The sequence below is a fragment of the Sminthopsis crassicaudata genome, chromosome 5 (genome assembly GCF_048593235.1).
Source record: "Sminthopsis crassicaudata isolate SCR6 chromosome 5, ASM4859323v1, whole genome shotgun sequence".
NCBI classification, from domain to species: domain Eukaryota; kingdom Metazoa; phylum Chordata; class Mammalia; order Dasyuromorphia; family Dasyuridae; genus Sminthopsis; species Sminthopsis crassicaudata.
Window position 1 is genome coordinate 197314346 of NC_133621.1, and position 27513 is coordinate 197341858.

A 27513-nucleotide genomic window follows, 5' to 3' on the forward strand; every position below is an offset into this window, starting at 1 on the left:
AGAGTACAAGATAGTTTACACTGAACCAATCCATCAAGGAGTCAAGATTGGAAAGGTAGGAAAATATAGCCAAGGTTAGGGTGATAAACTGAGAAAGTATTGACTGATGGAGAGAGTGGAAACCATGATGGAAATGAACAGAGTCTCATGGTATATAGTCTCACTAGACTCTGATCAGACCATATTTAGGGTACTGAGTTTAATTCTGGAGTCCACATTTTAGAAAGGACATTGATAAGTTGTAGCATGTCCAGAAGTGGACAATCAGGATAGAAAGAGGCCTCCAAATCATGCTACATAGAAATTCACTGGAACCTGGAGGAATATTTAACTCAGAGAAGAGAATAATTAAGGGAATATTGAGCTGAGTTCTAATATTTTAAAGACCTCTTCAACTTCTGAGATTCTGTGAAGAGCCTGAGCAAAGACAATGAGTTAGGAAACTTCAAGCTTTCCTCAGGGACATAGTATAGTAGAGGTATAGAGCATAAGATTGATTCAGAAAGGACTGATAGACATGCCAAGAAGGCTGAGAAGGAATTCCTTGTATCCCTCCATTATCTATCCTTTCCTTTAGCTGACTTATAAACCACCAAATGATACAATTCAATAGAGAGACCTGGGTGGTGGAATATCAGTTTAAAGGGAGCATTAGTCATCCCAGTTCTCATTTCCTTCTCCTACCCACTCGGGTAAGATCTCTGCCTCACATTTCACTACAAATTGGAGGCTATTCACTAAGAATTCCTTTTTCTCCCTCCTCTGCATCTCACTTTACTCAAAATCTATCTCCTCCTTCACCCCATTTCCCACTTTGAAGAGAAGGTGACCCTTCTTGCCAACATTAACTCTTCTGCATTTCCAAGTTTTCTGCATGCTCTCTTATTCCATCTTCTCTGGCAGATTTCTCCCTCTCTCACGGGTTTTCCCCTCATTTTCCCCCGCTCTCACTTGTTTTCAATCTTTCCCTGTGTTTGGATAGTTCCATGTTACCTACAAACATTTTTATGCCTCTTCGTCCTCAAAACCCCCCAAATAAACCCTTACTTGATCCATCCATCCTCACTAGCTATGGTTCCATACTTATATTCCCTTTTGTGGCTTTCCTCCTTGAGAATAGAATAGAATAACCAGCCTCCCACTTCCTTTCCTTTTAGTCTCTTAGTCTTCAATATGGCTTTCAACTTCATTTGACTAAAATTGCTCTCTCTACAGTTCTCAAGGATCTCTAATGGCCTTTTCTCAATCCTCATCCTTCTTGACTTCTCTGCAGCCTTTGACACTGTTAATTACTCTCTTCTCTTTGTTCCTCTCTTCTCTTTTGGTTTTTGTGACACTAATCTATCCTGGTTCTCCTCCTACCTGTCTGACTGCTCCTTCTCAGTCTCCTTAGCCGGATCTTTATCTAGGTCACAGCTGCTAATAGGGTGCCTCGGGGCTCTGTTGTGGGCCTTCTCTTCTCCATCTATACTATTTGACTGAATGACCTCAACGGCTCCCACTGATTCAATTATCATCTCTGCTGTTGATTCTCAGATCTATATACTTTTCTGCTTCTCTCCTAACCTCACATTTCAACCGCTTTTTGGACATCTCAAATTGAATTTCCCATAGACATCTTGAACTTGACATGTCTAAAACTGAACTCATTATTTTTCCCCCAAACTCCTTTCCCCTTTAGAATATTCTTATTACTCTTTAAGGCATTTTCATCCTCATCATCTGCCAGGCTGACAACCTGGATGTCACCTTTGACTCCTCCCTCTTTCTCACTCCTTCCCACCCTCTCTCACTCTCACCTCCACCCTCACCATTCAATCTGTTGCCAAGTCCAATTGATTTTACTCTCAAAGCATCTTCTATATATGTCCCCCTCTCTCCCCCGACATTGCCACTGTCCTGATCTGGGCCCTTCTTCCTTCACATCTGGACTGTTGTAATAGATTGTTGTTTGATCTCCCTGCCATAAACCTCTCCCCCTCCGGTTCATCCTCCACTCGGCTGTCAAATTAATCTTCCTAATTGCAGTTCTGACAATGTCACCTGCCCTATTCAATAAACTCTAGTGGTTTCCTGTTACCTCCAGGATCAAATGTAAACTCCTTTGTTTGGCTTCCTACCGCTCCAGTCTTCTTGTACCTTACTCTTCCCACTTCTCCCCAACACTCCCTCTCCCCCAGGCTCAAAATACTCTGATCTGGTGACACTCTGTCCTGCCTCGGCATTTTCTCTGGCTGTCCCCCAGCCTGGCATTCTCCCTCCTCATCTCTGCCTTCTGGCTTCCCTGAAGACTTAGTTAAATCCTACCTTCTCCAAGAAGCCTGATCCCTTTAATGCTAGTGCTTTCCCTCCAATTTATCCTGAATATTGCTTTTTTGGTACATATTTGTTTGCCTATTGTCTCACCCATTAGACTGTGAGCTCCTGGAGAGAAGGAGCTATGTTTATCTTTCCTTGCATCCCCAATGCACAGGCATCTGGCACATTTTAAAGTCATTTTTTGTTATGTCCCCTCTCTGTGACCCCGTTTGGGGTTTTGTTGGCAGAGAAGCTGGAATAGTTGTCGTTTTCTTCTCCAGCTCATTTTACAGATGGGGAAACTGAAGCAAACAGGGTTAAGTGACTGGCCCAGGGTCACACTTCCTGACTCCAGCCTCAACTCTGTATCTACTGTCTCCTAGCTGCCCCCGGAACATAGTCAGCAAGCACTTAATAAATGCTTATTGTCTGACATTTCCAGTTAAATGTACCTAGCATTTATAGAAGCATTCTAGTGAATCCTTTCATTTGGTCCTCACAACAACCCTGTGAAGGAGATGCTTCATTATGTCTAGTTATTAACAAGGAAAGAGATTGAGTTACCAAGAATCACTGACTTAGTAGATGTCTGAGGCAGAATGTGAACTCAGGGCTTCCTGACTCCAAGATCTAGAAGATAAAAATCAGGAGATATGGAAGACTGGAGAAGGAGAGAGACTCAGGGATACCGATATTTAGCACTGATTGTATTAAAAAGAAGAAAGGCTCCCCTTCAGGATCGATGCCCTAGAATAGGAGGCTGAACTCTGAATCACATTTGTGGTTTATTCACTGATTTGTTTTGACTTTGGAATAGTATACTTTAATCTTTTCATTTCCAAATTTCCCATGCCTGTGTCATGATCATTAAGATTCTTGGATCCAAGTATTTCTTTCTCCCTTCTCCACCAGGCAGCCTGTTTACAGGTGGAGGCAAACCACCATTTCTGAACTTAGTGGAATCCCTATGAGAAGCAGATTGTAGCTCACTTGTCCTTCTGCCCAAAGCTCTTACCTCATCATCATTAGTAGCCACAACGTTCAGAGCCTGGAAGTGGGGTGCACTGGAAAGAGCCTGGCATTTGAGATCAGAAGTCCTGAATTTGAATTCTGTCTCTGACACTTTCTACCGGTGTGTGACCTTGGAAAAAGTCCCTTAACTCTTCCAAGCCTCCATTTCCTCAACTGTGAAAGGAAGGGCTGGGCTTGATTTCTACAGTGCCTTCCAGCTTTCACTCCAGATCCTCTAAGGGGGCCACGTAGCTGGATCTTTGTCTGTCAGATTGGGGGCCTCTGTCCTTGGCCACAGGTCTGTGCCCCTTCCTCCGTCTCCTCCCCTTGTCTCTCTGTGCCTTATCCTGATTAAGACACTGGGAAGATGATCTTGCTTTGTCCAAGAGAAAAAAATAAATGCTGGATTCAGGCTTTTCCTCCCTCCCGAGTGTCTCTGAAACCACTCCTCCCCAATCCGGTCCTAATGAGAACTAGAGCCAGCCCTTTGGGTCTGTTTTTTGTGGCTTGGTCACCCTTCTTCCAGACGAGCAGGGTGGAGGGATTAGGAGAGCAGGAGGAAAAAGGAGATGAAGGGGGTGGAGGAGCCTGGAGAGGGGAGGGGAAGCAAGAAGAAAGGCTCCTTTCTTCTAGGGGTTTGGAGATAATTAGATATATGAAGGCTTGTGGGAAATGTGGACGCTTTGGGGTGAGACTTGGCTGCACGCTCAGCCCTTGGATGTGTGTGTGTGTGTGTGTGTGCGTGTGCATGCGCGTGTCTGTGGCTGCCTGTGTGTGCTGCTGTTGCTGTCATCACAGATGTACCCCCAGCTGTCACTCCATTGCCCCGGCTCTCTCGCTTGAGCACACGCGTTCTCTCCCTCTGCCTCTCTTGGTTTGTTATTGACCCGGGAGCCCCATCCCCCTTGCATGCCGAGAGCCCGTCATTCCGCCTGCCCGTGCTGCGTGCTGGGTGCCAGTGTCCTGGTCCCGTGGCAAGGGTGCCACCGAGGCTGCCGGGTCGGAGAAGACCCCGGGGTCGAGTCTGACTGGGCTCGGATTTTTCCAGGGATCCCGGCAAGGTTTCTTTGGAAGGTTTGGCTGTCTGCTCTGAGGAGACTGCAGACCGGTTGGAGGGAGCGCCGTAAGTATTGGGGAAGCAGGGGAGGAGGCTGGTGGAGGGGTGAGGGGTGGGGATGACCTGTGCTTTTTTTTATCCTTACTCTGATGCTTCTGGCTCTGGGTTCCTCCCTGCCCTTGGCCACCTGCTGGGGCCGGTGAAGCCCCAAGGCCACTGGCCGCCCAGAGGGCAGAGGGAGGATAGTTACTTATGGAGGGGAAACGGGAATGGGCACCACAGGTATGAGGATGCGTGTTGGTGGTGGCACTGCCAGCTGCGGGAGGTCAAGGGGGAGAGGAGGGGAGATGGCAGCAATCCCCGTCTGCCCTGGAAGGCATAGAAACTAGCTCTGCAGCACAGAGAGCCGGCCAAGAGCTGTCACAGGCAGCACACTAGGTTCTAGCGCAGATGAGCCTTGGGGACCCCCATGCTGTTGAGACGGATGTGGAGGTGGGGGGCCATGGGGTAAGGAGACTGGTAATGAGAACGCCGAGGGAACAGGGAGGACTCGGGGTCAGGATGGGGGAGGGGACGGGCGAGGAACAGAATTAAGTTCAGGGTAGGGAGATAACCCACAGAACTCTAATGGTCTCGGGAGGCTGTACTGGATATGGGTCCTTGGTTGCTAAGTGGTCTGAATTTGGGCTTTGGAAGCAGGAGGAATCCTCCCCTGGCAAGACGTGACCCATATGGCCATGCCATTGGAAAAGCCTCAAATAGATGGGGCATGACTATAAAGGGATCCGGGAAATAGAATCGAGGCTCTCAGCTCTCAACTCTTAGCCCACCAGGAGAGGGAGATATGCGGGATGTATATAGGAATTTGTTCAAAGGGGCACAAATATCCCTAAGAGACTTTTCATCTAGGAGCCAAGCCACCTTTAAGCTGTGAAAACAACTCAGTGGGTTCATCTGGGTGGATGAAGTCAAGTCTATGCCCAAGTCTATGTCCCAGAAGACCAAGAAGTATTGGAAGACCGAGGCCAGGAAATGGGCTCTGCCGGTGCTATTTGGCTCTCTTGGCCTTTCCTGAGGAGAGCGTGGGCCAACAGCGATCTCCCTGGTTCAGATGCCCCACTGTCCCCTGGACTTGAGGTTGGGTTTTGTTCCAGCTGGCCTCTGAGCCCTCGTTCCCCCTGAAGGGATTTTGTTTTATCGATAATTTCCACCTGGCACAGTTCATTGGAAGATGTCTGAGTGTCTCTGATCATGCATACTTCTCTGAGAAGCAAAGAGGAAAGGTAGAGGGCTGTGTGTGAGCGTCAGAGGTGTGGAGAAATAAAGATAAGGTGGGAGAAGTCTGTCTGGCAGAGAAACTCAGTAGCAGCTTCTGCCTCAAATTCTGCTACACCACAGAGGGCCTGGGTCCTCCATTTGGCAGGGAGCTCTCTGGAGCTGCCAAATGAGAGAAGCCAAGAAAGCTGGGGATGGGGGTGGAGAAGTAGGGTTTTCTCAAGCAGCAGAGCTGGCTTCTCTTGAAATTTGGCTGGGAACTCATTCTGGGGCTCAGGAGGAGGAAACCCCTCATCCCATCTCCTCGGCTGTGGTTCCATGTAAATAAGCAGGGTTTGGAGATCAGGATACGGGTGATGGTTGAGTGTGGTCGGGAAGGAAGGGGTAAAGGCAGTTAGTTGTCTCTTCACCTGACATCAGTAGGGTGACATTTCAGGAGTAAGGAAGGGAGTCCTTTCTTGCTGACCTCTCATCTACCTTAGATGAAGATCTTTCCAATTGTAGCCTTAGTTCCTCCCTCCTGAACATAGGACTCAGGTAGTGAGTGAGTGGGAGTAGTGTCTAAGCTGCCTTAATGAACACAGGGAGTTCATTCATAACAGAGCTGCTCCCCACCAGCACTCAGTGACTCAGGGGTACTTTCCCCTTCACTCCTGCTGGGACTGGCTTGTGTGGGACAAGGCTTGGGTCAGAGGGAGCTGAGGGTGGGTGGAAAGGGATTGTTTCAAGGAGGAGCCACTTAGGAATTTACTTGTTCTTTCCAAGTCACGGAGATGTATTTTTTAAAGTTTTCCCACTGCTGAAGAATGGGACATATTCTGAGGTGAGGGTGAGGAAGAGATTTTGGACGTGCCCTGGTAAGATGCCCGTGATAGAGTGATAAGTGCCAGAGCTCAACTCCGGGAAAGCCATATCAATCTCATCTTTTGGATTCAGGAAACCCCACATGTGATGTGGGGTCCCATTTTCCCTGAGGATCAAAAATTCCCCTGTTGCTTAATCAGCTTAGTTCTCTCCCTAACCTCTAGTCTTGGTCCAGAGACTTCCACCTGACCTGGAAATATCTCACCACAGTGTGACTGAAGGGAGAGGTCAGTGCACTGGGGGGGAATCAGCAGATGGGGGAATCTCACTTCTTTAGGGCTCAGTTTTCTCATCTATCAACTGAGAATTGTATGAAATTCCAAATTCTTTGATCTTATGTCTATTGTTTGGATTTTGGGGGAAAGGAAAAGTCTTAGTTTTCTTCCTTCAGACTGAAGGTCTGAAGGCTGTGAGTTAGTCTTAATCCCAGGATTAACCTAGCTGAAAGAAATTAAATCAGAGGAAGAAGAGATTGGGATGGGAAGACCACAAACAAAGCACCCTTGTAATCTTTGCTTTCTATATATGAATGAGACATTGTACCCCATCCTTACTCTCTGCCTGGGCTGGGGGCAGGATGTTTTGCTAGCAAATCTGTCTGCTGGTCCTCTTTCTTCCCCTCCCTGAAATCCCTTTGGGTCTGAAGAGAATTTTCTAGTCTACTTAACCTCTGCTACATTAGAGCTTCACAGTCTGGTGTCCTCTTCCTCTTGCTCCTCCCCTGCCACCTCACTGGTTCCCATTTCTCTTTGGTGCACCCCAAGGCAGTCCCTATGATCATTAAAGTCCCTTCCAGTTCTATGATCTCATCTCTTTTCCCCTCTTCTCTCTATTTTCTCTCCTTTAGCTCCAGCAGTCTCAGGGCTTTTCTATCTTTGCCTCCCTCTCCAGCATTGATGAGCTTCCTTATCCTTCTCTTTGATCTCTCCCATTTCAACCCCCAAACAGATGGATGTTTTCTAGAAAACACTCATTATTACCACCACTAACACTGAGAGGTTGGAAGGAGGAGGGGAATTTTTCACTGTAGTCTTAGTAGTTTCTCACTCTTCTTCTTCCCAAGTGAGACTAGAAACCCGCCTTCCCTCCTAGGATACTCCTTGGAAGACTATGGTACCTTCATCCCTGCCATTCCCAAATGGCTTGACAAGCTCCATCCCTGGGGCTCTGTCAAGGCCATGACACATTAAGGTGGCATTAGGTATTTTTGAAGTTGCTCCACATCCCATAGCTGGAGGAAGGTACCTAGCTTGCCTAAAGCTACTTAATATTTCCATCTCTGTGCCTTCCCATGGGCTATCACTCATAATTAGCATGCTCTCCCTCCTCAACTTCACTCCTCAGAATCTTTATTTTCATTCAGGCCTTTTTAAGGGGCTTTTTTCTAAGTGAAACTTTTCCTGATTCTCTTCTCTCCCTCAAATTACTTTGTGTTTCTTGTTTAGATATATGTGGATATATCTCTCCCATGGAATGTAAGTTCTTTGAGGGCAGGAATTACTATATTATTTTTGTCTGCATATCCCCAGTGAATATGCCCAGTGCCTTTTACATAGTAGTTGTTAAGTAAATGTTGAATTGATTCAAAATAATTTAATCGGTCAGCCCTCGTGCTTTAAATCTGAAGTAGACAGAGACTTGATATTGGGGTCACAGCCCTTCTCCATCTTTCATAATTCCTGGAATCCAGGTACAAAGAATTAGCTATTTTGACACACCTGAGGGCTGGGAATAGTTAAACCATCTTGGAGCTCAAGGATTTGAAAGGAATGGAGAGGAAAGACTTCTAACAGTAGCCCTCTCCTGTGCCCTAATCCCCACCCTGGCTGTGGATTTCCCCTTCAGACTGTTAATTTATTTCAGCAGCTGGTCAGCGCCTGCCGCAGCAGCTGCTCTCCAAGCCTCCCCAATGTAGGTCACCCCCTTTACTAATGAGGCTGTATGATATTGGGGCAGGGAGGGTCCTCTGGCAGGAGGCATGAGGGTGAGCAGTAAGCTAGGGAGCCATGAATGTCTGGGTTCTATTCCTATATCTCCCCAAGGGACATTTACATAGTGTTATCCTCTGGCATTATCCCAGTTGGAGATGAATGTTAAATTAAATCCTTTATATTTCTCCTCACCAGATAAACCTAGATGTCTAATATTAGTTCACTCAAGGTATATGAGTTAGACTATGTCAGATATCTTCCCAGGGGCTTGTGGAAGCATTTTGTAATTTTCTCATCTTTCCAAAGGAAGGAAAGGTGAAAAGTCTACCTGCCGCTTCTTGAAATACTATCTAATGGTTTGGCATCCTGGGATTTATCTAGCTTACTGTATATGGGTTTTCACATCCCAATGTGTGTAATGGAGAGAAGAGGGAGGAATGGAAATAGGAATTACACTCTAGTAGTAATGATTGACTGCCTTTTTAATGATTCAACTCCTTTGGGTTTTTCAGTCCCCTCTCCCCTATCACCCTACCCATAGTACATCGCCAGGATCATGGGGGAGGCTAATTAAGCTTTTGGAATTCCTCAGGTGGTTAGAACAGACCAGGAAGAGAGAATAATTCCAAATCTATTTAATAGGGGTACCTTCCTACTACAGCTATTCTTCTATTGCTTGGACCTAAGCTTGAAGCCAGAAAGTGGGAAGGGAAGTTGAATGAGAACAGCTTCAGTCTGAGTTCAGAGATTTTCTCTCACTTGGGACAGCTTTTTTGGACTTCCTTTGCCTGTAGCTTGCTGATTCCCTCCTTACTGAACTCTGGGCTGGAGCTGACTCTGGACACCTGCCTGCTGTGAATATTTAGAAAACTGGGAAGCTCCTTTCTTTGCTGTCTGAGTGTTGTCAACTAAGGGTGGGTGTTAGAAACTAGCTAACAAGCCTTGGGGGGGGGGGAGAGAAAAAGGGGTGGGGAAAGAGAAGGGAGAGAGAGTATCTGTAGCTTTGTGTGGGTGCATGTTTGTGTCACGTGCTTATGTAGAGAGCTGCAAACACGTGTCTGGGGAGGCCCATGTGTGCACCCCACTCTGCACAGGTTTTGCAGATGCCAGTAAATGATTATAGGCAGGGGGGCATATGTTAGCTAAGTTATGTAGTTGTGGCTCTGTATCCTGGAACTCCAGTTCCATTCTCTTGAAATGGAAAGGACAATGAACTGCAAGTTAATATACCTGCTTTCTGTTGCCAGCTCTTTCACTAGTGATCCTGTTTGCCACTTGGTCTCTCTGAAATCTCAATTTCCCCATGTATAAAATGAGGGAGTTGAATTCTTTAATATATCTTGTAGTTAAAAAAAATTCTATGATGCAACTTAACTTCCTATATGACTGTAGATAATTTACCAGCTTTTTCTGTGGTCAACTGTAACAGAGTAATTCAAGTTAATGTTCTCAAGATGCCTTGAGCCCTTGGGGCAAAAATTCCTGCAGAAATCAGAGTTCATGATCGCTACCAGCATCTGACAGGTGACCTAAGCGTGGATGTTTGTCTCTCTGAAGTACAGGTATTGAAGAACCTTGTTTCTTCTCCTCATATACATGCATTAAAATGTTCTCTATGTGTGTGTGGTACACGTGTATATGTGTGCATAGATCACAATTTCCTGTAAAGGGCACGTTGCTTTAGGAGTCCAGGTATGGACTGAGGGAGGGGAAGGCTGAAAAGCTCAAAAACCTCCCTAAATCTTCTGTTCTGTGGATGGTGGAATGAGGCGGCAGGCTGTGCTGAATGGAGCTGAGCATCTGAACCTCCTGCAGGATAAGGACAGCAAGGGTCATAGATTTGGGGGGCACATCTCATTGTCACTGAGGCTCCCTTTGTGGGGGAACAGATGTTGGAAGATGGCTTCCACTGTTCTCCCAGAAGTGAGAGGCAAAAATAAGAGAAGGTAAAGAAAAGAAAGAAAAGGGAAAAAGATAAGAGAAGGGGCAATGGTTGAGTGCCGGGAGGCTGTTTTCCAGTCCTAGTCAAGGGCTCTCTGTCTAGAACAAAACCAAGCTCTCCAGGTGAGACTTTTCTCAACCAAACCACTGGTGGCAGGCAAGTCAGCAATAGGAATGGTAAAAGCAGCTATACTAGAGGTTCAAGGAGCAGAGCTATCTATATAACTTGGCAGAGGGAGAGAGGGGAGGAGAATAGAGGGAGGGACAGAGCTACAGGGGGATCCTAATGCTTGGGGGGAGGGACAGGCTTCTAGATGCTAGGAATTTCTAGACAAGGCCTCAAGCTTCCTGGCTACTGGATCCACCTCCTTGGCTGTCAGCTTAACTCTGTTTTGTTGGATCTTCAGGGGTAGAGAATTAAATAGGGCTGGAGGGAGGAGTAAAAGGAACAGGATCTGGAGCCAGAGAGGGGAAGCAGCGGCCTAGGGAGGTATATACCTGGCCACCAGGAAAGATAGCACCCCTGTGGGTAAGTGCCCACCTATCTCCTTTTCTGATTATTGTTATTGAAATTTGGAGGGGAGATGGGAGCACTAATTAGAAAGACAGTAGAGCTATATTTATGTGATATTATGAAGTTATTTTAATTTAGTATGGTCTTTTATTTTGGGAGGACAAAAGGGATGTGGGAGAATTTTGGTATGGTCTATTCTTCCTTCTCTACAGCTAACTTTACACACACACACACACACACACACACACACACACACACACACACACACAGAGCATGTCAGCTGCGCTTGTTTATCCTTGCCATATCCTTGCAGGACAACCATTCTTGGACACAGCTGGGAGGGAATGGGAGGCGACAGTAATGGGGCACCTGTTATCCCTCTTATTCAGCTATTATTGATGAGGCTAGTGGTAGGGAACAGCTTTGACTCTAGAAAAATTGAGAAAAATATTCTCTCTCCTCCTTTTTTCTATCTGAAATGGAAATATTGCCACTCTATCCTCCCCTTCCCCCATTTCTTACCCCTCTCTTTGCCCTGAGACTTATTCTTTTTCTATGTGTGTCTCTCTCTAGAGTGTGCAGCTGCTGCAGCATGAACCCCCTAAGCTGATGAACCTTATTATAGATTTGTTTGCGGAAGACAGCACATTCCAGTTCACCTCCAAAGAGACAAGGGGAACTAGAGGCTGTCCCTGGGCCACGCCTCTGCCCCCCCCTTTCCAGCTGAAGCCCTGGGCAGGGCTGGATCACTGCCACTTCAATGCACATGGTAGGAGGGACTTTCCAGCAGTGAAAAGATGTGAGGGGTGGGAGTGAGGAAGTGGGGGAGGGCGGTATCTAGATATCACAAAAATTTTAGTTGTTTTCCCTTTAAAATGGGAATGTTCCAAACCCTGAAGCATCCATCATACAATCCAGAATATATTCTATTGGTAAGCCATTCCTCAGACTGAGAGCTAGTTAGCAAGGAGAGACTTTAGGGGATGCAGTGGGGTAAGGGAGTTTCTGAAGGGCCTCTGACTTAGTTTCTGTGTCTGTCTGACTTGCTCCATTGCACAATGCCACATGCACTGCTTGCCCTCTGGCTTTGTGCTTGTAAGCATCTCAGAAAGCCTCGATACAAAGTCAGGGCACTTCTTCAGTAAGTGAAGAGTTTCCCCACCCCCACTCCTAATCCCCTATGCTACAGTGGCTTAGAGATTCTGATGGCATCAAACAGTCATTCTTGCTTTCATGTATTTTTTCTACCTTTAGCCATCATTCTTCATACTGTCCCCAGTGGTGTGGCAGCAATCTCCCAACTCCCTCTCTCCTCTTTATGGAACTGAGAACTATTTAATAAATGGTTCTTTGAATAGAGCCCGATCAATGAAATATCCCGTTTGGCTGGTCTAAAGAACTGAGCTTGATCAGCCTCCTCTGAGACACCTGAGAGAGGTTAGACACTTCTTCCTTATGTTCCCCATCCCCACCGCCTAGCAAATAAATAAGGAATTAGTGGGGAGTGTAAAAAGACACCAGGGTCCTCTCCTTAACCCCTCAAGCATCAGGGCTTGAAAGATGACTCAAATACCCTTCTCTGTTCTGCTCTCCTTCAGGACTGACAGGCAGGACAAACGAGGGCTCTCCTGTCTCCAAAGACACCAGGAAGCAAGAGCATCTTCAGGCTCAGCATCATGCTGGCGCTGGGCATTGGTCAGTGGTGGAGAAGCAAGCTTTCCCTGAGGTGGAGACAGATCTCCTGTGAGTATAGTCCTTATGTAGAGGAGAGGGGACGGTGGGTAGGGGAGCAGGTTTGACATGATGTGACATTCTGGACCTTATGCTGAAAGGGAAGCCTAAGTGAGATCTACCTTAAATGCACTATGCATTGGTCTGGGAAAGAGGAGCCCAGCCAATCTCCCTCTTCTGTGAGAGGCCGGTATGATTAAAATACAGGTGTGGTGACTGCATTACTAGGTAAGTCTGAATAAGTCCATTCTCCTTTCTAGGTCTCAGCTTTCTACAGAATATTCAGAGTAGGGAGAATGACTTTGCCAGTCTCTCCTCCATGAATGATGGCACACAATCATACGTCCTCTTCAGGGTTGGACTTAACAAAGTATAGATATAATCAAGTGGGATTATATCTAGATATATAGGGAGAGCCAGCTCCTCTCTTCACTCTGATTTTCATCCGTACCATCCTAAATCCTCATAATTTTAGAGTTCAAAGATACTTGTTTGATTTCCCAATCTGGGACTTCCAGAACTAAGATAGTTCTGGTTTAACCACTAAGCAGAGAACTTTTAACCTCTTAACGAGCTTCCCTCATTCCAATTGTTAAGTGGCAAAAAATGGTAATAGGATTTTAGGTGGATAGGATCTTAGAGATCTTATATTACAGATATATAGAAATAATATAACATGACTCATTTTATAGTTGAGTAACCTGAAGTTTAGAGAAATTAAGTCTAGAGAAATATCTACTCATGTATTTCTCCCCTGGTCGCCACCTCCCAAAGCACAGTAAGGACAAAGATGTAAAGAAATCTTTGGGGGTCATAGTATCTTTTTCTAGATGACCCAAGGTTAAGGAGCAGGATGTGAGTAAGGTGAGGTGTTTTGTCTCAGGTGAAAAACCACAGTCTGCATTTATACAAAACTTAACAGTTCACAAAGTGCTTTTCCCTCACAACAACCCTCTGTGGCTGGGACTGCCAAGACTATTTCCTCCATTTTACAAATGAAGGGATTGAGGTCCAATTGGCTCAAAGACTTGCCTATGTCTATGCTATAGCTGAGAGGGGGTAGTTCTCTCAAACCAGGACTTCCGAGTTATAGATGACTATAGGAGATTTTTTTTTCTTGCCTTTCTCTGCAATGGGACTGGCCTCTGCAATCCATCTTCACTGCTCCATAAACAGCCTGAATTATTCACCGAGGGATGATTGTCGATCTCTGAGCTACCCAGATCCTCTTTCAGCCTCATTTTAGGATCACTAAACCTACTGCCTAGCTGCATCATGTTTTCCTGAGCCACCTGTCCTGCTGCCCTTCCCTTCTAGGGAAGGGTAGTAGGGAAGGTTCAAAGCACAACAAACCCTTTATTTCTCCTGTTCTCACTTCTTAGGGACTCAACTTTTTCCTGAGGCAAAAAGCTGATTTTCCAGGGTTATAGTAGCAATGTCAGAGGAATAGATGGAGTCACAGGCATGAAGGTAAATTGATCCAGCAGCAACAGAGATGAGGTGATTTCTAGAGATGCTTGATCTGTCAGTGGGATGTAATAAGGTGGGGGTGGGGAAAGGTGACCCCCGGTGGCCTAAAAAAGGCCTCCAACTGGCTAACATTACCGCTGCCCGCTCTTACTTCCTGCTCAGGACAAAGAGGCTCAGATGTCAGCCTCCCGCTGTGGCATCCAGGCTGTCATCAATCCTCCCTGTTACACAGGCAGGAGAGGGAGCAGGTCCCATCCTTCTCCTTCTAACCCCTGCTCCACCCTCTGCAGGACGTCAAGACAGCCAGTCTCCTCCTGGTAAGGGCTTGCTGTATCATTCCCCATCTACACACACAGGCTGAGAGGGCTAATCACCGCTCCTTGGGTAGGGTCAATAAAGCAAAGGAATGAGCGCTCACCTTCTCCTTACATTTCCCATCCTGCTCCTCTCTGGTCTTATTTCTGGGGGTTGTGGGATTCTAATGTGCCAGTATCAGCCAACAAGGCTTACAGAGAAGGAACACGGGGACCAGCAGGTTGTGGGTTATATAGTGACTATACTCAGTGCAGGGAAAAAAGTAGAGGAAGTGCTAGAGAGAGATAGCACATGGTTTGCATTTTAGTGGTGTGTGTGTTGTATGTGTGTGTGTGTGAGAGAGAGACAGAGAGAGACAGAGAGAGACAAAGAAAAGAAGAGAGGGAGAGAAAGAGAGACAGAGACAGAGAGACAGAGAGAGAGAAAGACAGAGAAAAGAAGAGGAGGAGAGAAAAGAGAGACAGAGACAGAGAGACAGAGAGAGACAGAGGGAGACAGAGACAGAGAGACAGAGAGAGACAGAGAGACAGAGAGAGACAGAGAGGGAGACAGAGAGAGAGAGAGAGAGAGAGAGAGAGAGAGAGAGAGAGAGAGAGACAGAGAGACAGAGAGGGAGACAGAGAGTGTGAGAGAGAGAGATTCCTGTAACACCCCTATCATCTCTTGGCATTATAGGTTATTCCAGAGGTTCAGAACTAGCACCAATAGGTTATTGTTGAATGGAAGCATAAACTTACAAGTCACGAGAGCTAACCAATTATGGCCAACTGGATGAAGTAATGAGCTTCCCTGCTACTGAAAATATTTAAGCAGAGACTAGATGACTATATATCAGGGATGGGGGGAAGAGCCATTCTACACCTGAAAAAATCCATGGTTTCAAGAGTTTGTACTACTTCCCAGCCCAGTTCCTCTCCTTATCCCATCATAACTCACTTGTATATAACACCCTGAGAGAACTTTCTGGACAAGACTGAGGTGGGTAGCACAAATATCATCACTCCCATTTTAAAGATAAGGAAATCGAGACTCAGAAATGTTCAGTGATTTGCTAACGAAGCGCCACAACTAGTAAATGTTGGAGCAAAGTTTTGAACATAGACCTCCACACCTGACACTCTTTCCAGGGTTCTCCGTGGATGTCCAACATTGTGGCCTTGTAACGACTGAATGAGATGTGGAGAGTGGAAATGATAGAAAATCCATCAATGATCCACCCATTGAGAAATTCTTCCAATTTCCTGGGCTGTCTGCATGGCCTAGGAGGTGGGGGGAAAAAGCATTGGGATTGGAGGCAGAAGACTTGGATTTGAATCACGAGCTCCTCCACTCATTACATACTAACTGCCTGGTCTCGGACAAGTTACTTTATTTCTGGTGTTGGACTATGTGCTCCTTAAGGTCCCTTCCCAAATCTAAATCCGTTGTCTTCCGAGAGCCTCACTCCTTAAATAATGTTTGCTCAGTGAAGCACTATATAACCACTGATGCCCAAGGGTGCTCTGAAGAGGGGGACCTTTTTCCCCTTTGCCTTTATGACATAGTTCCCCTGCCTGTAACTCTCCAATGCCCTGTGGGAGGTGGTACTGATTGAACTTAAAAGCGACCTCTTAGATCTTGGGCATTAGAAGCAGTGCATGATGCAGCTGGGTTGGGCTATTTGATGAACATATAAGGCAACTGCTTTCCCTCTTGAGTCTTTGGCAAGTTTATCAATGGTGGGGTGGATAATATGTAAACATGTAATATGCTGCAGGTTCTTTCCATTCTTTCCATTCTTTGCATAGCTTGCCTCTAGGGGGATAACAGGCAAAATGGCAAGTTTCTTTTAAGCAAGTATCTCTCTCCTTCTTGCAGCGATTTCTGAATGGCATTGAGGAAGTAGGATTGTTCTTACACCGTTAAGTGCTTGGCAGACAGCTGTAGTTCCTTGAGAAAGGTGGCTTCCGTGGAGCTTAGATAAATGCTCATGAGGCTGGGCCCGTGTTCCATGGTGCAGTTTTAACCTTTCCTCTGCGGCATCCCAAGATACCACATTAGTCAGTGCTTGTTTCGAGCTTCCCTTTTGTCTTTATGAGGTAGTTCACCCTGCCTGTAACTCTCCAAAGCCCCGAGAGAGGTGGAACTGTTGGACTTAAAAAAGGACCTCTTAGATCTTGGGCTTTAGAAACAATGTAAAATGCAGCTGGGTTGGGCTGTTTGATGCAGGTTATAGGGGAAATTATGACAAGTTGATTCTTCCTTTGAATATTTCCTTCATCCACGGTTTCAAATCCTTGTTCTCTCTCTCTCTCTCTTAACTTGGCATTTCTGTAATCTTGGGCAGATCTTTTAATTACTCTTTACCTCAGGTTCCTCAACTGTAAAATGAGGTTGAATTAGGTGATTTTTAATGACTTTTCTAGCCCTGTATCTATGGCCACCTTTCCTTCTTTTCTCTTCCCGAAGCCACTACTAAGCCCAGGTCCATATCATCTCATTCTTGTATTAGGACAGTTGTCTAACTGGTTTCTCACTTGAATAAGTTCTGCACACCTAAAACAACATCACTCCTTTGCTCAATGATTCCCTTCTGCCTACAGAATAAGGCACATTTTTTTTGAAGCCTAACATTCAAGATCCTTCACAACCTGGCCCTAACCTGGTTCACTTATTTATCTCCCACTAGTCCCTAAAGACATTGTTTGCACTAGTCAGACTAATCCGGATTAATCTGGACATATTCCCAAACTGTGCCTTTACTCACACCAGTCCCTCTCCTTGGAATGCCCTATTTCCTCCTCTCTAGGCCATTTCAGGGCACATGCAATGTAATCAATAAGTATTTACTCATTGATTGAGGTTAATGCCACTGGGAGAGAAGTAGGGCACAGTGAGAGAATATCAGATTTGGAGTTAGAGTACCTGCTTTTGAATTCTCCCTCTGTCACTTAACTGTGTGATCTTAATCAAGTTACTTAGCTACATAAAGAACCCAGTTTCTTGATCTATAAGATGGGTACAATAATACTTGTACTATCTGCCTCATTGGGTTGTCATGAGAAGCAAGTAAAATAATGAGTGTAAAGTACTTCGTAAATTGGAAAAACACATTTAAAAGCCACAAATTAGGATTGCCAAGAGGCAGCACCAAGGGCAGTGAGCCTGTGAACTAGGGAGGCGTTTCCAGGTAGTTTTTAGTTCTATCTGTTTCTATTTCTGACTCCGATTCTCTATTTTTCTCCATCACTTTTTTTCTCTAGAAATTTCAATTTTACTCTGCTTTTCTCTCCTTTCTTTAGGGATTGCCTGCTGGATTTCCCTGTATGCTGCAGAGACTCTCCCCACCTGCCCTTTCTCCTGTAAATGTGACAGCCGAAGCTTGGAAGTGGATTGCAGTGGCTTGGGGCTCTCCACAGTGCCTCCAGACGTCCCTGCTGCTACCCGTACCCTTTTACTCTTGAACAACAAGTTGAACATTCTTCCTAGTTGGGTTTTCTCCAATCTGTCAAGCCTTCAGAGGCTGGATCTGTCCAACAACTTCCTGGACCAGCTGCCTCATGCTGTATTTGGGGACCTGGTGAACCTAACTGAACTCCAGCTTCGCAATAACAGCATAAGGACCCTGGACAGGGACCTCCTGCAGCATGCACCCCTCCTTCGACACCTGGACCTGTCCATCAATGGCCTGGCACAACTGCCCCCTGGTGTCTTTGATGGACTCCTGGCACTCCGGTCTCTCTCGCTCCGGTCCAACCGCTTGCAAAACCTCGATCGGGTGACATTTGAACCCCTTGTGAGCCTGCAGTTGCTTCAGGTTGGGGACAACCCCTGGGAATGTGACTGTAACTTGCGAGAGTTCAAGCACTGGATGGAATGGTTCTCCTATCGTGGTAAGCAGAGCTGTTTTTAGGGTACAGCAAATCAGGACTCACTTCACAGTTTCCAGCTCCCCTCTCATGAACTAGGTTCAGTTACTCAGGAAAGCAGCCATCAGGGAGGAGGTGGTTTTGCCAGCTGGTGCTAAAAAAGATCTGAGGCTCATCTCTATACAATCAGCCTCTCTTACCTCCCCACCCCCTTGTCCGCCTCCCCAGCCATACATCAGTGAGACAAAGGAGTAGGACTGCCCTTCTGCCTTTCTCCCTTACCCATTTCAGGCTGCTGTTTTGTTACTTTTATTCCTCCTGAAGGTTTCCCCTGAAATTCATTTTAACCTGATTTTACCTATACGAGAATATTTGTCAGAGGTGGTGGAAGCTGAGTACAGAGGCAGCTCAGTGTTAGAAAGAACAGGTGACCATGGGTAGCTAATTCTGGGTCTCCATTTCCTTATCTCTGAATTGAAGGGATTAAGCTGGATGACAGCTAAGGTCTTTTCTGGCTCTTTGAGATTGAGGTTTCCAGGAAAGGGAAGTGACTTGACCAAGATTACATAGCTTGTTAGAGGCAGTGTAATCTTTTTTTCCATACTTTATGGAAACCTATTGTCCTCTTGGGGCAGAAGCAAGGAAATGACCTGTAAGAGTTATGGGGGAGAAGGATTTTTGTCCAGGGAGGTAATGCAAGTAAAAGGGAAAAAAATTATGGTGGAATGCAGAAGGGAGGCAAAGAGGAAGGATAATCTGCCTCTACTTTATAAACAATTCCATCAGTTTTCAATTATCTAGAACAACAGGAAAAAAAGGCATTTAAATGCCATCGTTAACAGTTGCAGCCTTCTTTCTCAACATAACTTTATATCAGATCCATAATAAGGAATGAAATGCTTTGAATTTTATCTCCTTTTCATCCCTTTACCATATTTTGAGTTTAAAGGAAGGAAATAGAAGAAAACAACCCTTCCCAAGAAAAGTTCTAACGTTCCAAAATGATCTAAAAGAAAGGGGAAATAAGTTCCTGCTATCAGTGAAATCACATATACAGATTCTATTTCTATTCTAATAATCAGGAAACTTGTTCAGACTTATTCCTTGGACTATAATCTTGAACTAAATAATCACTCACGGAAGCTATAATGGAGTTCGCACCAGAAATTGGAGAAAGAATGGTGTCTATTGTTTAAGACACCATTAGCAGCTGGGCTCAGGGAGGGAGTGCCCAGGACACATGTATTTAGTGGAAGCAATTATAGTTTGTTTCAAATCTAGGACTTGACTGGAAGGAAGAAGAGTTTTGGAAAATGGTAACATCACAGAATCTGAGAGTCTCAAAAGCCCCAGCAGCTATCTTGTCCAAGCAATGCACAAAAGGAATTTCTACCATCACATCTTCAGTAAATGGTTTTCCAGCTTTACTTGTAGCTTTACTTCCACATTGGGCCAGCCCTTTTGCAACTTTTTCTTTGCTCCTTTTCTGTCCTCTGGGACCACATATAATAAATCTGGTTCCTCTTTCCCTTGCCTTATTTACTTGAACACAGCAATCATGCCCTTCCACAACCTCACCCCACCCCAGCCTTTCTTTTCCTGACTAAACTGATACTAGGATCAGTTGAATGAATTTGGCCTATGGAGAATTAAACTGCTCCAGACAAAGTTTGATAAGAGCAGCATTTAGAGGAACCTCCCTGTTCTTAAAGTTATATCCTTCTTCATGTAGTCCAAGATCAAACTGGCATTTTTGGCTGTCACATCCCATTGCTAACTCACATTGCTATTTAAATCCACTAAAACTCCCAGATTTTTTCAGTACTATTGTTATCTTTGCATACCTTCTTCATCTTATATTTGTGAAATTGATTTTTTGTACCCAAGCCTAGGTCTTTACATTATCTCTACAGACTTATATTTTATATTGAATTAGTGTTAACCAGTGCCCCTGTCTATCTATCAAGATCCTTTTGGAGCCTGATTTTGTCATCCATTGTAATTGCCATCCCATCCAGCTTTGGATCATCTCTCATGGAGAATCCAGACAGATAGTCTCACTACCCAGGTGTCCTCTGCCCACCTTATTTATAGCCTTTGAATGTCTTCATAATCATCATCATACCTTTGATAGAGGCTGGCTGTTACCTCGGACAAATCAGTTAACCTTATAATGCCTCAGACATTTAAGACTACAAATTGTAGAACAGCTGAGGATCTACATTCGTAGAGGAAATTTTCTTAGTGGAAGTTCCTTGTATTAGTGAAATCCAGAGGGCTTGGTCTCCCTCCCCGAGCCAAAAAACCTCACCATCAATGATGATATCCACATCTATCTAATGAAATGGTCCTTCTCCCATTTGGAAGCAGCCACTCTTATTTACAGGACTTTCTACCAAATTTGAGCAAAATCAGAAATATTTCAGTGGAGTCACAAGAATAAACTTGGGAAGGAGAAGGAAACTAAGCTAGAAAGCTCCTTTCTTGTTCTCAAATCCTTAGGAAGAGTTAGTGTGCAGAAAATGTCAAAAGCTCAAAATATCACTATTTAGGGACTCTTTCCTTTTACTTTAGGAGGTAATTTCCCAACAGATGAGGTCACTGCAAGGGGAATAGTGCCCAGCAGGTCAAAGGCAAAAATTAAGCAGCCAAAAATAGATGGGCAGTGGGAAAAATGGCGTCAGCAAAAGCAAGGTCTTTGAAAAAGAGATGACAAAGGAGGAAGTCGCCACCTGACTTTTTCTATCAGGGAAGATTCAGGTGGGAGTCTCATTCATTCAAGCAATATTAAGCCCCTGCCACATGTGCAGCCCGATGTGAGATGCCTAATCCAAGCTGGCTCTCAAAATGACTTTCTCAACATGTCTGGATTAACCCGTTTTCTCTTCCCAAGATGGTTCTTCTAGGGCTGCTACAGAGCTGGTCAGCAATTGTATCTCTTGGGTCTCTCACTCTGGGAACTTCGGAGCAGGGAGTGGGGTTCCTTGGGCATGGAAATCTGAGCACCCAATTCTTTTCTCTCCCTTTGGCACAGGGGGACGCCTAGACCAGCTGGCCTGTACGATGCCCAAAGAACTGAGAGGGAAAGACATGCGAATGGTTCCCATGGAGATGTTCAACTATTGCTCTCAGCTGGGGGAGAGCAGCTCAGCCGGGTTGGAAGTGTCGGGGCCTCCCTGTACCAAGGCCAGCCTGGAGCCTGTTAAACCTAAGCCTGGGGCTGAGCCAGAACCCGAGCCCAGCACAGCCTGCCCCCAGAAACAGCGGTATCGGCCAGTCAGCGTCCGTCGGGCCATCGGGACTGTCATCATTGCTGGTGTGGTCTGTGGAATCGTCTGTATCATGATGGTTGTGGCTGCCGCCTATGGATGCATTTATGCCTCCCTCATGGCCAAGTACCACCGGGAGCTGAAGAAGCGCCAGCCGCTGATGGGTGACCCGGAGGGTGAGCAGGAGGATCAGAAGCAGATCTCCTCTGTGGCATGAGACTTCCCCACCCCATCTGGCCTCAGGAGGAAGGGCTGGGAAAGAAAGCCAGGGACTTTTAGCAAGACCCTCTCGTAGGCAGCTTTCCGGCACCCCTTCCTCTCCTCCCCGAGATTCTGTGGTTCGGTTCCGTCTCAGTCTGATCACAGAACACTGCTCGCCTCAGTCCCACCTTCCTCCTCCACCCTTCCAGGCAAAGAGACCAAACAAGAAGCCTTGGGATTTCTCTGGAAACTCTCCCGGCTTGCTCCCTCATCAGACGTTTGTGGGTATTTCCCAAAGGTTCTGGCTGACTAAGACCAGATCCAGGCAGAGGGGAAGCTTCTGGTGAAGAAGGGAGGCCATGGGGTTTTTATCTTCCTCTCCCTCTCTTCCAGGTGAAGCCATGGCTGTGATTCTCCCAGCATTTTTCCTGGAAGATGCTGGAGGAATGGAGTCATGGGAATTGGGGTCAGAGGAAGCTTTCTGCTAATCCTTCTTGTAGGGCTGCAGAGATTAAGCTGATTCTACCTTTTAGGCTCTGATACAGCCACAGGAACACACCCACCCTACTCTTATGAAAACAACAATGAGTCTATACATATTTCTTATGCTGCAAATGTAGTTATGACCCTTAAATCTGGTCATCATCTTCAAACATTCCCTCCCCTCATTGCCTCTGAATTCACGAAGATAAAAGACGTACTCTAGCAATATCAACAGAAGTGTATTGATTTAGGAGTCTCCACACAGGCCAGATTCATGCATACACATTCACACAGATACAGACACCCGGCATCTTCATGTAGCTGAGATGTCACTTCCCCACAACAGATAGTCAGCTGTTCAACTGTAGAATCCCTGCTTACTGCAGCCTTCTACAGCCAATGGGGGAGAGAAACCCAAATCCAACAGCACAAGGATTCTTTTGCTATATCTGCTAAAGTGGGATAAAGAATTGTTTCTGGACCAGATTGCCTATCACCATGGTAACCAGCTCAAACCTAGCGTGTTGGATATTCTGGGGACACCTGCCCCAGGGGCTTCAAAGCTCTAGTACTTGTGGCTGGTGCAATACTAGGAACTCAGACTCACATCACAGAATACTTATTCAGTTCAGAGCCTACATGGAGCAGCGCTGCTAGGTCACAGTTAGGACACTCACTTCCGCATATGGCAACCCAGTTTCCCCTCTAGAGCCTGAGTTCTGAGGAAGGAAACTGGTCTGTCTCTTACTTCATCTGTGCTCCACAGTGTGATTTTGGGCAAAGGAGCAGAGCTGGATCATCCTTGGACAAAGCTGTTTGGTGGTGGGGGGAAGCAGGGGCATGGACCTGGGAGAGTGAGTGTCTGGCAGAGAGAATAATGTTCCTCCCTGGAACTCACTGCCAGCCAGAGTGCCCCAGGGGGCTATTCCCCCTACAATCCCTTCTGGTGCTTGGAGATGGTGTATTCCTATTCCAGGCACAGGTAAGCGTGGATCCACTGGGGAATCCGTCTGCTTGGTCCTGTTCCCCAGAGTCTTTAATTACAACTAAACTGAGGACCAGAATCTGAGCCAGGAACCTACAGATTTGGATTCTAAATGTAGCCAATAGTAATGGGATATAAGATATATGTCATACTAAGAGGTGTGAGTAGAGTTGGAATGGAAGAGGAGGGTTGTGGAGGAATTGTGGGAACCCTCATATTTCTCCCTGGTTTTCCTCCTCTCTCTCCTTTCTTCCTCTTCCTTCTCATCATGAATTTGATGGCAAGTAATGTTTTTTATCATGCCCTGGGAATACCTTGATCTAGTCTTTTTAGATCAGTGGTTTCCCAAGGAACATCTGAGGGGCTGGAAGGCACCCAACTGGTTTCTGGTTCTAATGGGGTGTCTTAGGAGAACAATACAAGGAAGAACTCCAGCTAAGGCACAGGCAAGAAGAGGGATGGGGAGAGATAGAAGGGTAAGACTGGGCTGGTCCTGGTTGCCTTTTATCCACTCCCCCAACTCTGCATATGTAGACCACTGGGAAAAAAAGCAACGAGATGTAAGATGGGTATGGAGGAGAAGACATCTTTGAGAGGGTGCTGAGGAATGGATACCACTGGCATAAACTCAACAGGCCAACCCTTCACTTGGGTAGGTGGGCCTTCCCTCTTCTTCAGGGGCTGGCAGTAGACCTGATTGTTGTTATTATTGTTTTTAATAGGGGTGGGGGAGGGGATTCAAAATGGTGGTGTCTTCAGCACAAGGCAGGAGATTTTTAAAGGCAAAATTATATTTCTTGTTTGTTGTTTCAGAAGAACAATAAAGACTGTATTTTCCTATAGCCTTCCTAGTGTCATTGGCTTGGGAGAGAATGTAGCATCTGGAAGGATTGAGTGACAGACATATAACTCAGTCTCCCCCACCTTCTTCCTTTTCTTTCTTGATTTTTTCCCCTTTCCTTCACTTCCCCCAGGGCATTTAGGTGTAGTAACTAAGGTATACCATACCAAAATAGGAGACAAACGAATATCTAAACCCCTAAGGTCACCATGTTTCCAACCCTGGAGCACAACTTCTCAGGTTTTGTGTTCAGTAGAAGGAATCCAAAGACCAGAAACAAAACAGTCCCTGCCTTCCAACAACTTACATTCTACTTCAGTACTTAGTGAAGGTAGCAGAGGCAAGCTGATGGGAACAGTTCCCAGGCTAGGTAGAACTTGGGGGTGCCTTGAAATAGCTCTTTCCGGGCTTTCTAGCTGGGCAAGTCACTTAACCCCAATTGCCTCAGAAAAAGGAAAAGAAAAAGGAAAAGAAAAAGAAATAGCTCTTTCCTCCTTTCTGCAAATACAAATGGTATTCATGGGCTATGGAATGGGTTTCCTGATGCACATGTTGATTTAGGGACTGACAAAAATAGAGCTGGGAGGCCTAGAAAGCGCTCTGAATACTGAAATTTAATTGGATTTATCCCGGCAGTTAAGATCTGATAGATCCATAGGACGTTCATTTACTTAGGATTTTTCTTTCCTATGATATTTGAGTTACTTTTAAGACAGGTCTAAATGTCCTTTAGGAAGGGATGCCTCAGGTCAGATTTTATTCTTCCTAGGGGGAGCCTGCAGACAAAAAATGGATGCCACCTGATCCTAGAGGACCAGGGGAAGACCAGCAAAGAAAGGTGACTGGGCGACATATAAACATCTATCATTTTAGAAATTTACATTAGGGACAGGCTTGCTGTGTTCTGGGTTCAACAAGGGGGAAGGATTAGAATATAAGGTGATGGAGGAAGATGAGGGGCCCTTCCCAATTGGTAGATTATCCCATTACCTGATTAAATAGTGCCTTTAGCTGAAGGGGCTGGGATTGGCCTCCAACTGTTTATGTCTGGGCTGCCTTTGCCGTCTCATGCCTTGCCCTTTTAAGTTTGTTTGTTTCTAGTTCCAGAAGAGCCACTTTCATATGAAAGCCCAGACTGGGGAAAATGAGCAAGGGACTATTTCGCCAATGCGCTATTCCTAGAGGAATAAGATTCTTCATGAACGGAGTAACCAGAACATTGCTTATGGGACAAGATTTGAATTCAATCCAGAGTTGAGTTCCAGCGGTCCCATTTTAAAAGCTAGGTTAAGTACGAGTTCTTTGCTTTCCCTGCTCCTGTTGTTTAGTGACGATTCTGGAAGGCATCTTGCTCTGAGCTCTGCTGAAGAAGTAAAACTACTGCTTCCCAGACATCCCACAAATCTACGTAAGTTGTACACATAGTGAGCAGACCAGGGAGGCAACCTCAGACTTGGCAGAGGATTGCTGCATGGGAGTATGAGGAGCAAGAATCAGGGGCCAAATGTGGATCAGTCCCAAGGTGCGTGCAGCTCATTTGCCTGTGGAGAATGACTCACATTTCTGTAGCACTTTCAAATTCCCAATTTCCTGACCCCAATTTCCTGATTTTCTTCTCATAACAACCCTGTAAAGGAGGTAATGTGAATATTATGACCTAGTGATGGAAGGCCACTTCGAGGCTGTTATCTCATTTCATGAGGTCTAGAAAGATTAAGGGCATTGCCCAAGCTCACAAAGCTAAATAAGTGTCAAAGTTGAGACTCAAACTTAGGTCTTAGGTGCCAAGACCAGTGTTCTTTCTTTTGAACAATGCTGTCAGAGATAACAATGTATCTGCAGATGTTACACTCTGGACTTCGGAGTGATGCCATTGTAATTGTCTGGGGATTAGCCATTCTGTGGCCTTGAGAGGTCCCTTGGTCAACTCTTCCCACCCCTCTCAGCTTTTTACAGGTGAGGAGACTGGGACTCAGAGAAAGGGAAGAGATAGATTGAAAACAGATGTGCCTGAGCCCAGAAATTCCACCCGAAGCATGCTGCTCCACTGTCCCTGACCTTGGAGCCCCTTCCCTCATAGATCTGCTGTCCTTCCCACCTCTGAAATACCCGATAAACGAGCAAAGCCAAAGGAACTGAAGGCCGAGATGGACTGGAAGATAGAATTTAAGAAGCAGGGGAAAAATAAGTTGAAAGAGCCCAGCAGATGAGCCTTCTCCTGTCACATCTTGGAACCCTAGAGTCAAGAGCAATTGTCTGCAGTGAGTCAGACCAGAGGGACCAGGGACACTGTTTCCATGGCAACCTCCCATGGCTCCCCTTCAGTTCTGCATTATAAAGCATCACCAAATACTTAAGAGCACAGGAGCCTGACCCTGGAGGACTGCCTCCTCTACACCCTTTCCTCCTCAGGCACTCAGAAGAAAGAGGGGGGTTAGGGCAACCTCTAAGGCGATCGGTGCCTTGGGGGTCCAATTCTGTCCTGGGATCCAGATGAGCTCAGTGTGTGATGGCTTAGGGGAAGGACAGGTAGGGGCAGTACCAAGACACCGAATCAACCTTCCATCCTCTGGAGTGCTGTGCCATCCCATCCTTTCTTTACATCTCAGGAGAGACAGCAGCCCAAGATTGTGACTCATGAGAAGGAGTGCTTCTAGGGCTTCTGGCATCTCAGTTTTAGGCTCAGATGATTTCCTCTTTCTCTATTCCCCTAACTCACAACTCTGAATGTGCTCAGGACTCTAGGAATGACTCTCAAGTCTCCTTCATACTGATCCCTTCCGGCTTGGCCAGTGTCCACCATGCAGGCTGGCAGATCCTTCCCCTCTCCTGACCTATCCCCCGCCGATACCTCTGCTCTCTGAAGGTGAGCCAACCTCACTGTAAGTCACAAATTCTTGGAAAGTCTCTATTTCCACTCTCCTGCACCAATGTCTCCACAAGGTTCTGGAGTTGAGAGCACTCTATGAAATCAGAGAAGGTGGGGCTGCTGGGCTAACCTTAGCATATCACTTCTGCAGTTAGTAAAGAATAGTAGAGAGAGAACGCAAGTGCTGGAGGGTTGTAGGGGGTAGTTTTACTTCCTTTCCCAGGATTTAGGCCACAGATCAGCTACAACCTTCAGGCAGTAAGACCCTCTTCTCCCCATTGAGCTCTCCTAAGGCCTAGAGCATTTCCTTAGAAACTTGTTTTATTGTGAAACAGCAGGTGGAACAGGTGGAAGGAACTAGAATGTAAAATGATGGAGGAAGATGAGGAGCCCTTTGCACCCCTAACTAAAGATTGGTAGATTATCCGGCTACCTGATTAAATAGCGCCTTTAGCTTATGGGGTTGGGATTGACCTCCAGTTGTTTATGTCTGGGCTGCCTTTGCTGTCTCACGTATTGCCCTTTTTAGTTTGTTTCTAGTTCCAGAAGAACAATTCTTCCTTACAGAGGAACTGCCAGCTCAAACAGTTTTGAAGTAAGGCAGGGTAGC

At 45.9% G+C, this 27513-nt stretch overlaps 2 protein-coding genes across 4 annotated transcripts in view; one reads left to right on the forward strand and one right to left on the reverse strand.

Annotated features, from left to right (window-relative positions):
* CACNA2D4 (calcium voltage-gated channel auxiliary subunit alpha2delta 4) overlaps nucleotides 1-27513 on the reverse strand; it is a 176171-nt gene that overhangs the window by 58014 nt on the left and 90644 nt on the right. The gene's annotated exons all lie outside the window — the stretch shown is intronic.
* On the forward strand, nucleotides 4118-25553 carry LRTM2 (leucine rich repeats and transmembrane domains 2). Of its 3 annotated transcripts, XM_074269386.1 has the most exons (5): nucleotides 4118-4432; nucleotides 11465-11660; nucleotides 12490-12634; nucleotides 17689-18279; nucleotides 21290-25552. In XM_074269386.1, the coding sequence occupies exons 3-5, from the start codon at nucleotides 12568-12570 to the stop codon at nucleotides 21739-21741; spliced, it is 1110 nt and encodes a 369-aa protein (XP_074125487.1). In that variant the 5' UTR covers nucleotides 4118-4432; nucleotides 11465-11660; nucleotides 12490-12567; the 3' UTR covers nucleotides 21742-25552. The 3 variants fall into 3 exon arrangements, with proteins under 3 accessions (XP_074125487.1, XP_074125488.1, XP_074125486.1); XM_074269387.1 differs by lacking the exon at nucleotides 4118-4432 and having other exon boundaries at nucleotides 10667-11660; XM_074269385.1 differs by lacking the exons at nucleotides 4118-4432; nucleotides 11465-11660; nucleotides 12490-12634 and adding an exon at nucleotides 12680-14409 and having other exon boundaries at nucleotides 21290-25553.

Bases quoted from the DNA above. Each gene is read 5' to 3' on its own strand.
- LRTM2 (XM_074269385.1), top strand. From the start codon at position 14,136: ATGCTTGATCTGTCAGTGGGATGTAATAAGGTGGGGGTGGGGAAAGGT. The intron at 14,410-17,688 runs GTAAGGGCTTGC...TCCTTTCTTTAG, and splicing joins AGACAGCCAGTCTCCTCCTG to GGATTGCCTGCTGGATTTCC. The intron at 18,280-21,289 runs GTAAGCAGAGCT...CCTTTGGCACAG, and splicing joins GGAATGGTTCTCCTATCGTG to GGGGACGCCTAGACCAGCTG.